General features: G+C 41.8%; 1 protein-coding gene across 3 annotated transcripts in view; it reads left to right on the top strand.

Annotated features, from left to right (window-relative positions):
* LOC105476041 (grainyhead like transcription factor 2) overlaps positions 1–13,208 on the top strand; it is a 184,607-nt gene that overhangs the window by 50,276 nt on the left and 121,123 nt on the right. For all 3 annotated transcript variants that reach the window (XM_071067933.1, XM_011731661.3, XM_011731660.3), the window contains exons 2-3: positions 2,002–2,197; positions 11,758–11,825. In XM_071067933.1, the coding sequence (XP_070924034.1) occupies positions 2,030–2,197; positions 11,758–11,825 (236 nt within the window). In that variant the 5' untranslated portion in view covers positions 2,002–2,029. The remainder of the gene's footprint in view (positions 1–2,001; positions 2,198–11,757; positions 11,826–13,208) is intronic.

Below are 13,208 nucleotides of genomic sequence, written 5' to 3'. Positions count from 1 at the left end.
TACCTTTGCAATTGTGAATTGTGCTGTAATAAACATATGAGTGGAGGTGTCTTTTTAATATAATGACTTATTTTCCTTTGGGTAAATACCTAACAATGGGATTGCTGGAAAGAATGGTAGATCTACTTTTGGTTCTTTGAAAAATCTCCATACTCTTTTCCATAGAGATTGTATTAATATACATTCATATCAACAGTATATAGCTGTTCCCTTTCCACCGCATCTGCACCAACATATGTTGGTTCTTGGCAAAAAAAGGACCTCTTTTATGACTGCATGACCATCAGAAGGCCTTGGCAGTTGAATTTCCATTGATTGATGTTGGCATTGCCTTTGCCAGCCTTGTCACATGTCCCTGCCATGTTACAATGCGCTGACTTAGGTGTTACTGAAATACAATGTCTCATTGTTCCATGTTGGTTTCATTTCAATGAACAAGCATATGAGGGCTAGGAGAGAAGTGACCGAACCTCTGCAGGCTCTGTTGTTTGATAGCTGAGCACCCAGCATGGGGAGATGCTAAGGACTGTCATGGTCTTTGGGTACTTGAGTCATCACACTCACCTGAAGACATTGCCTTGTTTGTCAATTGCTGCTTTATGCAAGGCTAGCTTGGTTAGGATTGATTGACTCCCACCCATTTCTGTTTCTACTGTAAATTCCCCATATAGACTCCCTCACTTTCCATGATGGTCTTTGTAGCTTGTGGCTTTTATATCACCTAAATATTGTAGAATTCTGTAGCAGCACAGGATCTACAATAGAGTCCGTCTCATTCCTGCTGTTCCATATCATTTTACACAGCATTACCTGTAATACATTGTGTTTGCAAAGTAGCTTACATTGCCTTTTTAAATTGAGACATGGGTTCATCTATAATTTGCTAGTAATTTCAAGTATAGATTAAACTAGATAAAAGTTTTCAATAATCATTAGCATATTGATTACATTTAATGTCTTGCATTTATTTATAATGAGAACTCAGAGAATTAAATGAAACATGCTCTCTCTTAGGGTTCCATTCTTGCATTCATTAATAAAGAACAATTAGGCCAGGCATGGTGGCACATGCCTGTAATCCTTGCGCTCTGGGAGGCCCAGGCAGATGGATCACCTGAAGTCAGGAGTTTGAGACCAACCTGGCCAACGTGGCGAAACCCTGTCTCTACTGAGAATACAAAAATTAACCAAGCATGGTGGTAGGCGCCTGTAATCCCACTTACTTGGGAGGCTGAGGCAGAGAATCCTTGAACCTGAAAGTGGAGGTTTCAGTGAACCAAGATTGCGCCATTGCACTCCAGCCTGGATGACAAGAGTGAAACTCTGTCTCAGAAAAAGAAAAAAGAATAAATAAATAAAATTACTTGGCCCCTAGAATGACTGGATACAGAGCCCTGAGTTTGAAGAGGACCAACTGTCTGTGCTGCTATAACAGAATCCCTGACCCTGGGTAGAAATTTGTTGGCTCACAATTCTGAAGGTCGGGAAGTCCAGGATCAAGGGGCAGCATCTGACCAGGGACTTCTTGCTGCATCATCTTATGGGGAAAGATGGAAGGGTAAAGAGAGAGCAAGATGGAAAGAGAGCAAGAGGGGGCAAAGCTATTTCAGTCACAATGAACCCACTCCTTTGATAATGGCATTAATACATTCATGACCTAAACACCTCTTAAAGAGGAGTGGGCTCAACACCACATAGAAGCCCTACCTTCCAATACCACCACAATGCTGATGAAATTTTAACTTAGGTTTTGGAGGGGATGAACATTCAAACCATAATACCAACTTATACTACTGGGACTACTTTTTAAAGACTTATTACTTTGCATAGACAGTAAAAAAATAAATCAGTTGTCACTTTAACTTTAATCTTCTTCCCTTCCTTCTCCCCCATTCTGGGGAAATAAAAATTAAGGTTTGTAGCCATGTAATGTGTATATTATTAGGGGTAAGAAATTTGCTCTCTCTGATAATGAACCTCCCATTTCTCTTGTTTTTACAGTAATAAAAGACTAGTGGCCTTAGTGCCCATGCCCAGTGACCCTCCATTCAATACCCGAAGAGCCTACACCAGTGAGGATGAAGCCTGGAAGTCATACTTGGAGAATCCCCTGACGGCGGCCACCAAGGCCATGATGAGCATTAATGGTGATGAGGACAGTGCTGCTGCCCTCGGCCTGCTCTATGACTACTACAAGGTAGGTCCCCAGCCTCCACTTTTCTCTTCTTCCTGCTCCAGGACATCCGTTTGCTGGTGGGAAGAAGGAATAGATTCTTCATCCCAGACCAGGGAACTAATAGCATTTCCAAACTCAATATAGAATTCAGCCTCTTCCTGTTCTCATTGCCCCCTGCTTCCCCATCTACAAAGCTCAACTTTATCACCCACCCAGAGGAAGTGCTCATTTTGGGATAATATTTTTTGTGTTCTTTGTTCACATGCATAAATATTATTTGCATATTATTCTTATATTACAAATACTTCCTTGTTACCATGTTTACTTTAGGATTATTATTTTTGATGAATTAAGTATATTACATTGTGTGGCTTTATTAGTCCATTTTCACACTGCTGATCAAGACATACCAGAGACGGAGAAGAAAAAGAGGTTTAATTGGACTTACAGTTCCACGTGGCTGGGGAGGCCTCAGAATCATGGCAGGAGGCAAAAGGCACTTCTTACGTGGCAGGAGAAACAGAAAATGAAGAAGATGCAAAAGTGGAAACCCCTGATAAAACCATCAGATCCTGTGAGACTTATTCGCGATCACAAGCACAGTATGGGGAAAACTGCTCCCATGATTCAAATTATCTGCCACAAGGTCCCTCCCACAACACATGGGAATTATGGGAGTACAATTCAAGATGAGATTTGGGTGAGGACACAGAGCCAAATCATATCAGTGGCTATACCATAATTTAGTTATTGCTCAGTAGTTGAACATTTAGGTTGCCTCTAGATTTTTCTATTTATAAGAAACATTCAGGTTTTCTAGATTTTTCAGTTTTAAAAGGAACATTCTGATAAATACTTTTGTGGAAGACGTTTGCAGCAATTTCAATACCTAATTTTGTTACAACCCTAACTTTCTCCATTTGTTTTGATGAGTAGTAAATTTTTATTTTGGAAAACTCTTAAGGCAAAATAAATATAAAGCACTTACATTTCAAAAATTTACTTGCCATATACTACCTATAAAATAGGAGTATTTCAGGAAATCAGACAAAAAACAATAGTTTTTCTCCAGCATAAAGAACTATGCCTGGTATGACCTGCTCCTTTTGAATTATTGAAGTGTAAAAAATTGACAAGTATTTACTGAATGAGATTTATTACCTGCCTTGATTGTAAACACCTTTGGCTGATGCTGGGCATTGGCACAAATGTGAGGATGGCTGTGTTTATTTTGCTGGTTGGGCACAATGAACTCTTATTTTAGAATAAGAACTGAATCCCACCTCCCCTTCTCCCTCCATCATGGAAAAACCAGAGGTTTCGGCAAAATCATGCAGGAGAGATAATTTCCCTTTTAGTAAACTTCGGTCTCTGCTTCCTGTTTCCTTTCTGCTTCCGACTTCCTGTTAACTTCCAGCAGCCTCCACTTTGCAAGCTATTGTCTCCTGTCGCTTCCCTAAAACAGTTCTCATGCTTTCAAAACATCTCCCACCACCACCTCTGGCAGGGCCACCACACCTACTCTTCTGCCAGAGTTTTCTAAAATTACACATTTCTTTTCCAACTTCTTTCCCGTTAAAACACTCAGGAGGGATTCCTCCTTGGGGAGATTATTGAAAACAAAGTGAGGCTTTATCTAAGATGGAGAACAAGGTATGAGTGGCAGGTGCAAGTGACTGACAGGTAGGTCCATCCAGAGTATTTTAAATAAAGATATTGCTAACTCAAATAAATGCATCCTTTACAGTTAGGAAGTGCTGGAGAAATATATGAAGGGCTTTCTCTTGGTCTAGGCTTTCTCCAGTCTAGGCTGACTTTCCCATTTATCAAGAGAGCCAGCACTGGCAGATTGTGACCACCCTCTTATGAAGGCATAAAACTCCCAGCAGGACTCGTGACATAGCAAGAAGGACCTTAACTTTGGGGGACTTGGGTTCAAGATGAAAGGATGCTTTAAGGCCTAAACTACATTGCATGTAAGTAAGGCTATTTTCTCTACAGTGAAGGGGAATTCCTGGGAAAAAAAAGGGTGAAAACCAAAATGATTTCATGGTAGGCTTTTTTTTTTTCTTCTTTTCTGGCTGTGGTGGTTTTATAGTTTTCATTCTTTCCGATTGAGGATCTCATTTGAGAAATGCAAGGATAAATTATAAATGTTTCAAACTGAAAATTTTCAAAACGTATTGAGGATAGTTGGGAAGCACAGAACTCATCAAATTAGGCTGCTTCGTGTACTGGGCCACTTCTTGAGGGCTTAACTGTTTTTGGTCTCATCCTTAGAAAGAAATTGAAAAGTGATTTTCTTCTATGATTAAAAAAATAGTCAAAACCTGACGGTTGTATTGATCTTCAAAATCTATAAATATATCTTTAAAGTGACCCTGATTTGATTATTCAGATCTTTACAACTTCTCTTTGTAACTTTTTTTTTTTTTTTTGAGATGGAGTCTCGCTCTGTCACCAGGCTGGAGTGTAGTGGCAAGATCTTGGCTCACTGTAACCTCCACCTCCCGAGTTCAAGCGATTCTCCTGCCTTAGCCTTCCAAGTAGCTGGGATTACAGGCACGCTCCACCATGACCAGCTAATTCTTGTATTTTTAGTAGAGACGGTGTTTCACCATGTTGGCCAGGATGGTCTGGATCTCTTGACCTCGTGATCCGCCCTCCTCGACCTCTCGAAGTGCTGGGATTACAGGCAGGAGTCACTGTGCCGGGCCTGTTTGTAATTTTATAATGTTAAATTAATATGTAACTTAATAGTTTTCATAAGGCTTTGAAGAAATATACTAATTATATTTAGGAGAAATATATTGTTCTTATTCTGTTTTTTTTGTTTTGTTTTTTTTTTTTTTTGAGATGGAGTCTCCCTCTGTGGCCCAGGCTGGAGTGCAGTGGCGCGATCTCGGCTCACTGCAAGCTCCGCCTCCCGGGTTTACGCCATTCTCCTGCCTCAGCCTCCAGAGTAGCTGGGACTACAGGTGCCCGCCACCTCGCCCGGCTAATTTTTTGTATTTTTAGTAGAGACGAGATTTCACCGTGTTAGCCAGGATGGTCTCGATCTCCTGACCTCGTGATACACCCGCCTCGGCCTCCCAAAGTGCTGGGATTACAGGCTTGAGCCACCGCTCCCGGCCTGTTCTTATTTTTTAAAAAATAGATTTTATTCTGTTATTATGAAATGGATATAATTTCATATATCTGTATTTGATGACAATTCTTTTTTTGTGTTAGTGAGAAAGAGAAGCATACCTCGAAACAAACATAATTAGTAATTTTTGTTTGTTTGTTTTGATGAAGTCTTGCTCTGTTGCCCAGGCTAGAGTGCAGTGGCATGATCTCAGCTCACTGTAACCTCCATCTGCCGAGTTCAAACGATTTTCCTGCCTCAGCCTCCCAAATGGCTGGGACTAAGATGTACATCACCGCAACTGGCTTATTTTTTGTTTGTATTTTTAGTAGAGATGGGATTTTGCACATGTTGGCCAGGCTGCTCTTGAACTCCTGGCTTCGAGTGATCCACCCGCCTTGACCTCCCAAAGTGCTGGGACTAGGCATGAGTCACCACGTCCAGTCTATAATTAGTAATTTATGAAGGCAATGTATTTTATTTCCCACAGATGCAAAGGATAATTAAGTATTAGTAAATATGGGTGATTAAGTACTAGTAAATGTGGTACCTAGATTACCTGTCCTCTTATATATTTGCTAGCATTTAAAGGAAAGTTGAAATACTGCTTTCTGTAAATATTCTGAGATACCAGGTAGGGAGTTTACATAAAACTCAAGTTGCAGCCAAGTCTGTAACTCCTTCTGTTGAATTAATATTTCCAAGACCATGTGGACTACTGGAGTTACATAGCTGCTTTTATTTCACACGAGCTTTGCTATATTTTTGCTTGAAACATTTTAGTGTTTCTGGAAAGAATTGGTCTTGTTTTCAAACACTGTTCAAATGATCATTTTGAAGCCCTTTTCAGTTCCCTGGGTATTCACAGCTTATATATGTTGGTGTTAAAGTTATAACAAAGTTAAATGTCCCTTGAGGCTGGACCTTTTTCTGTAGTCAAGTGAAATGTTAATGAAACAAAGCAGTTCTGGTTGTTTGGTCTAAACTCGTGTAAACTCTGGGAAGTTAAATTATTGTAAAAATTGCTGCCATGTTATCATTTATGTTTTACAGACTTTCTATGCCTCTTCAGAGTATGAATTGATTCTATTTTTGTCAAAGAAACTGTTTTTCCTCACTCTTGAAGTTGGAGTACATCATCCCCGAGGGGACAGTCGTGGACTCTGTCCACAGGGAGGAGTTCATGAGCTACACGCAGGCACTCCAGAAATGGTGGTCCCTGTCCTGTGAATGTGGCGAAGGCGTACCTTTCGTAATACTTCATAAATTTCAAGGTCTTTTCACCTGCATTTGATAACTGTCACCACAGCATCATTGCAGCGAAGTCCATCAGGTTTTACATTTTATAGTTCCGCAACTCAGTGGAATTTACCCAAGATCATAGGACAATCCTGTATGTTTCCTAATATCCATTGTTTTACAATGTCTACCATTTACAAAATGCCCTTTTTTGAATCCACTTAAAAATTTTAAAAGTATGCATTTGGAGCTTAATAAGTTGCCTACTCATCAAGTGGTGTTTATTTTTTAAAATCCAAATGTATAGAATCTGTCATAATTTAGAGACTAAAATTCTAGCTCAGTTCTCTATCCAGTTTAAACTATTTACCAATAATAGCTCCAGAGTTGTGCAACCTTTCCATGAATTTCAGGCATGACAGAAAAACGTGACAGATTCAATTAGCCAGATATTTTAAAAATGTTTTGACTTACTTTATGTAACTTTATTTTCCTCTTGAGAGAGCTGATTTATCATCATCTGGTTCTAGCTGTAGTGAAAAATAGGCTTCCCTGGTCAGTTGGTTTCTATCTGTTCTACTGACCAGTACTGCTGGAAACCAGTTTGTTGGTTGATTTGTTTGTCCATCTATCCATCCATCCATCCATCCATCCGTCCATCCATCCATCCACCCACTCACCTACACACCCACCCAAAAAATATTCACTAAGTAGCTATGACCTCCTAGCAATGGGGATAAATATTGGATATCTAAAGGCAGGTGAGACTCATTTCACTACCTCAGAGAGATCACTGACAATCACAGTCCAGGACAAACACAGTGCTATAAACCTACAACCATGATTTATGGAGGTCAGTGCTCTAAAAGGGTTATGTTCTAAGAGCAGTAGGTTGACTGACAACCTCCCAGATAATTCACCGGCTTTCCAGAGGAAACAATGCCTACTCTGCCAGAGTAGAGGACGATCTGTCACATGCACAGACCAGGACAGAAAAGAGAGAGACAGAGAGACAGAGAGTTGGTGAGGGGAGTTCATAACTAAGTGCAAGATGCCTAAGATGATTTCTGGATTAATCAAGGCAGAGAGTACAGAATAAAGGCTCTGAGAAGAATAATAAAGAGTTGAGTTTGATGTGCCTGCAAGATGTCCAGGAAGGGACATCTAGGACTCAAGGGAAGAGACCAAGTTCAGAGTTCTCAGTTTATCTAAAGATGGTTTGCAAAGCCAAAGTTTCAAAAAAGAGCATGGTTCAAAGAAGAGCAAACCCGCACGTTAATAACCACCTTTATAGTATTGTGCCTAGCACCTTAGACCGAGCACAGGTGTCTGCGCAGAGCTCACATCAGGGACTCTTGGCAACAATAACATTCACTTCCATGAATCTTTGGGGGTTGCTAACACGTTTCAGTGTTTGGAATCCCTATTCTTCTATTTCTTTGGTCCTGCCTTTTCCAGGCCATTTTCATTGATCAACTGATTCTTTCAATAAGTATTTAGTGAGGGCCTACTACATTCCAGGCACTGAGGACATAACCATGACAAGGTGGACATAGAGATTGCCATATCATGGACACATAAAATTAGATAGGACTCAAAGTATGGACACAAGTTAGCCTGGAGAAGGCATGGGTTGTGGTGTGGGTGTAGGAGGGGTGGGACATGTTCTAGGCAGAGAGGATTTTGTGTGATGGCTCTTTTGTGAGAAGGAGCATTGCATGGTCATAAATATAGTTGGCCCAAGTGTGAGAAGCAAAAACAGGGGCTGCCTGCACTGAGATGGGAGACGTTTTTGAGACTACCTACCTGAGAGTAATGGGAAGCACTCAAGTGTTTTAAGTATAATAGCAACACATCAAGGTCAGACTACATTTTAAGCAGACCACTCTGAGTCTTCCTAATGGATCCAGAAATAATTCACAGGAATGAAATGAAGGAGAGGAGAGACCAGTTAGGAGTGATTGCGCAGCCCAAGCAAGGACTTTGGCGACTGAGCCTGGAGGCTGGTGTCCAGGGGTGGGGGATGGGTTTCAGAGGCACAGGGGACTTTGTGCCACCTGGTTGGAAGGGGAGAGGGCAAGGGAAGCTTGACAGTCAAGAAAAATGTGATGGTGCCATAGCACATGACAAAAGAAGTAAACCATCTGTCCCTGCTTCAGAGGCCCTTCCTCATCTGGCCTTTGCTCATCTCTGAGGCCACATCTCCCCCAACTCATTCCTCATGCCGGCCATGCCTTCCTTGTTCTGTCCTGTCCTCTAACCTTTTTATAAGCAGCTCCAGTGGCTAGAAAGCCTTCTCCATCCACCTTACAAATTCCTACCTATGGCTCAGCCCCTCTGGGGAGCTCCACCCTCTAGGCTTCCAGAGAATCCTGTCAGTAGCACAGTTTTATCTCATATCACGGGGCATTAAGTTTTTAAAACACTATAGGAATAGCTACATTTTAGGAGAGAAACTAAGTGCTCTCTAGTGGGGTGGGTGAGTCATAAACTCAGGGTACAGCAGCAGGCAGAGCTGGGGAGGCAGGTCTTCTTTTTTTAATATATGTAGAGTTTTCCAGTTTATTACGTTTTTAATCTCAATGCCAGTAGAATTTCTTTCTCCTTCCCCCCTTTTATTATTTATTTTTATTTTTTAAATTATTATACTTTAAGCTCTGGGATACATATGCAGGCCTTTTTTTAAAAAAATTTATCATTTCAACTTTTGTTTTACATTTGGGGGTATGTGTGCAGGCTTGTCACATGGATATATTGTGTGATACTGAGGTTTGGGATACGACTGTGCCCAGCACCCAGGCAATGAGCATAGGACCCAAAAGGCAGTTTTTCAGCCCTTGCCCTGCATCCCCGCCTTAGTAGTCCCGTGTCTGTTGTTCCCATCTTTATGTCAATGTGGACCCAATGTTTAGCTTCTATTTATAAGTCAGAACAACATGTGGTATTTGGTTTTCTGTTCCTGCATTTATTCGCTTAGGATTATGGCCTCCAGCTCCACCCATCTTGCTGCAAAGGACATGATTTCATTCTATTTTTATGCCTGTGGGGTCTCCTTAAACACTTACTTCTTCCTTAATGCCTTTAAAAAATTGTCATAAAAGATATATAACATAAAATTTACCATTTTAACCATTAGTAAGTGTCCAGTTCTGTGGCATTAAGTACATTCACATAGTTGTGCAAACATCTCCACCATCTATCTCCAGAGCCTTTTCCTTTTCCCAAACAGAAAACTCTGTACTCCTTAAACAATAATTCCTTTCTTATCCTCCTACCTACTGGTCCTCTCTGTTTTACCTTCTGTCTATGAATTTGACTCTTCTGGGGTACCTCATCTAAGTGGAATCATACAATATTTGTCCTTTTGTATCTGGCTTAGTTTTTTAGCGTAGTGTCTTCAGGGTCCCTCCATATTACAACATACACCTTAATTTCATTCTCTGTTAAGGCAGCATAGTATTCCGTTGTATGGCTGTGCCCCATTTTGTTTTTCCATTCATCTGTTGTTAAACATTTGGGTGGTTTCCTCCTGCGGGCTACTGTGAATAGTGCTGCAATGAACACAGGTGTATTGAGTATTGAAATTGTATGTTTATCTGTCATCTTCAATAGATGATGAGAACTATCATTTATCTTTTTTCTATCCAGTGTTTAGCAATGCCTGATATAGTATAGACTCTGAAAGTTAACATGAACGATTTATAATTGATTTATTTTGTTTTTTATTAACAAATATAAAGTACCACACACTCCAAGTGCTTTGAAAATTACATTAACTCATTTAATTTTACTAAAAACCTGTGAGATGAGGGACTATTGTTATGCCCATTTTACAGATGAGGAAAGTGGGACAGAGTTTACTGAGTGGTAGAGCTGAGATTTGAACCCAGGCAAGCAGGCTCTAGGTCTGGACTCCTGGCCACTCTGCTCTGTCCCCACCCTAAGCCAGGTGTCTGGGCTTGTGTCGTATTCAGGTAAGTGGAAATCACAGGAATTGCTAGAGGACTCCAGTAGAGGGATGATTTTCGTGAATGTTCTTTCATCTCAAGAAAGCAAAAGGTGCTTTTTGGGTGCAAAGGAGTTTGGCTAGAAGGAAGATCTGGAGATATAGAAAAAGAAATAAAGAAAAATACACAAAGAAATTCAATAAACCAACCCAATTCAAGCCTACTTATTCATGTGTTTGAAAACTGTGGCAGAGTAAAGGATCTAGGATGCAGCAGGCGATTAGATGATGGTCAGAGACACGGCTGGTGGGATGGCCCTTCTTTCAATGAGCACTTTTTCAATATCTTTCAGGTAATGTGTTGGCATTAGGAGTGTTTTATTTTATTTTATTTTATTATTTATTTATTTATTTTTTTGAGACGGAGTCTCGCTCTGTCACCCAGGCTGGAGTGCAGTGGTGCGATCTCAGCTCACTGCAAGCTCCGCCTCCCAGGTTCACACCATTCTCCTGCCTCAGCCTCTCGAGTAGCTGGGACTACAGGTGCCTGCCACCACACCTGGCTAATTTTTTATATTTTTAGTAGAGACGGGGTTTCACCATGTTAGCCAGGATGGTCTTGATCTCCTGACCTCGTGATCCGCCCCCCTCGGCCTCCCAAAGGGCATCAGGAGTTTTAAGACAATAATGAAAGTGTATTTAGAAACAAAATTGTGGAAGCAAGTCCACAAGCTGTGTAGGAAGGTGGACAAAGGGGGGCCCAGGTATATTGGATGCTTCCCCCCGCTGCTAGCTCAGTACGGCCCCTGAGCCTAAGCACCCCCACCATGTCAGCACTTATCAGAGAGGAGGGTAGATCCCTGTTCTTTATGCTGACACTTGTTGTGTAACTCCATTATGTTTTCTGTCTGATCAAAGGCACCCAAGTCTAGATTCACCTCTGCTCACATTGCTTCTCTCCCCTCTTCCACTCCCAAGGTAGGGAGTGCATGAGAGGTGCTCGGGTCCAGGGAGAGTCACCTAGGCCAGCAGTGAGCAGCTGAATCATGTCTGCTGTGGCCATATGTTTATCACCAACCCTTTGTCTCTGGCTCCATAATCATTGTCACTCAGGCTACTCGCCTTTAACATCTCCTGGTGATAGCAACTTTTCCACCATTTCCCGGAGAACATCCCGTTTTGGTTTCTTTGCTTATGCTGGTGTCCAGCTCTGAACATGGTCATGGTTGCATCTATGTACATCTTACTGATGGTTGGTGATGTTTCCAGGTTCCTCGAGACAAGAGGCTGCTGTCTGTAAGCAAAGCAAGTGACAGCCAAGAAGACCAGGAGAAAAGGTAAAGGAATTTGCCTGGCCCCCAAAATAACTCTATGTTTTCTGAAAACAATGTTATTAAACTGTATGTTTTGTTCTTGAGAGGAGATGGGGTCAAGAAGCTTAGCATCCTCTGTCTTTTGAATCTGGACCAATGCCAGATCTCTCAATGAGGAGAACAAATTGCATTTTTGGTTGTGCATTCAAAGGGTCTCTGCACCCTCTTCAGATACCCGCTTCCAAGGAGGCTTAAAATCCTGAGTCAGAGATGAGATGCTGGCAAGATAGCACATTGCTGGGATTAACTTTTCTGATCAATCCTATGGCATTATAACTGCAATTAGGCCCCTCAGGAAGTGAGACACTTGAAAGATTGCTTTTGATGATGGGGGAGGGGAAAGAAAGGAGGTTTTTGAGACAGAGTCTCGCTCTATCACCAGGCTGGAGTGTAGTGGCACCATCTTGGCTCTCTGTAATCTCCACTTCCCAGTTCAAGACATTCCCCTGCCTCAGCCTCCTGAGTAGCTGGGACTACAGGTGCACACCACCATGCTTGGCTAATATTTTGTATTTTGGTGGAGACGGGATTTCACCATGTTGGCCAGGATGGGCTCGATCTCCTGACCTCATGATCCACCCGCCTCAGCCTTCCAAAGTGTTGGGATTACAGGCGTGAGCCACCGCACCCGGCCCAAACTCACCCACTTCTTTCAAACTCACCAATCAATACATCTCTTCCCCTGCAGTGGGATGGAGAGAAGCTGTGGTGTTTTTCTATTGGAGGTTCTTCCATATGGATATAAAATCCCCTACTAGCACATATGTCCGAATCTGACCTGGCCTTGATAGGAACTGCTTGTGACATTACAGTCTTCTGTGATTAGCAGCAGGGGCCTCTCCACCAACCAGCAGCCCTGTGCTGTGCAGCATCTCCGGGGTACAACCCCAGCAGAACATGGAAGACTGCCTGCATCGGAGTCACTGTTCCACTAGGGATCTCCTGAAGCTCCACACTGCCCTGGGGTCCTGGGACCTCGCTGGCAGAGGTGATGACAAGGACGAAGAGGCTGACACTCTTCAGGCCCTAAAACTTTCCCTTGATCCAGTCAGTTTTATTGAGTTAAGCTTGTGCTATCTGCTTAGTCCTGTGCCGGAATTACAGCAGGATCAGGGAAAAACAAGTTTAAGCCATGTACTCTGTCTACCTTTTACACCACAGACAAGTGAGTATCTCTTAGGACAACATTACAAAGCAACAGCTGCTCATTGTATTTTAATGGTTACTTTTGTGATTTTCACAGAGTATTAAAAAAAAAACTGCAGTGAAGTATAGACTAACCTACCTTATATAGATTAATTATGACTTAGACTTCTCATCGAATATAATTTGGAAGGATGTCATTGT

The sequence above is a fragment of the Macaca nemestrina genome, chromosome 8 (assembly GCF_043159975.1).
Source record: "Macaca nemestrina isolate mMacNem1 chromosome 8, mMacNem.hap1, whole genome shotgun sequence".
NCBI lineage: Eukaryota > Metazoa > Chordata > Mammalia > Primates > Cercopithecidae > Macaca > Macaca nemestrina.
The sequence above is the reverse complement of the archived record's forward strand: the minus strand, read 5'-3'. Positions and strand labels throughout refer to the sequence as shown.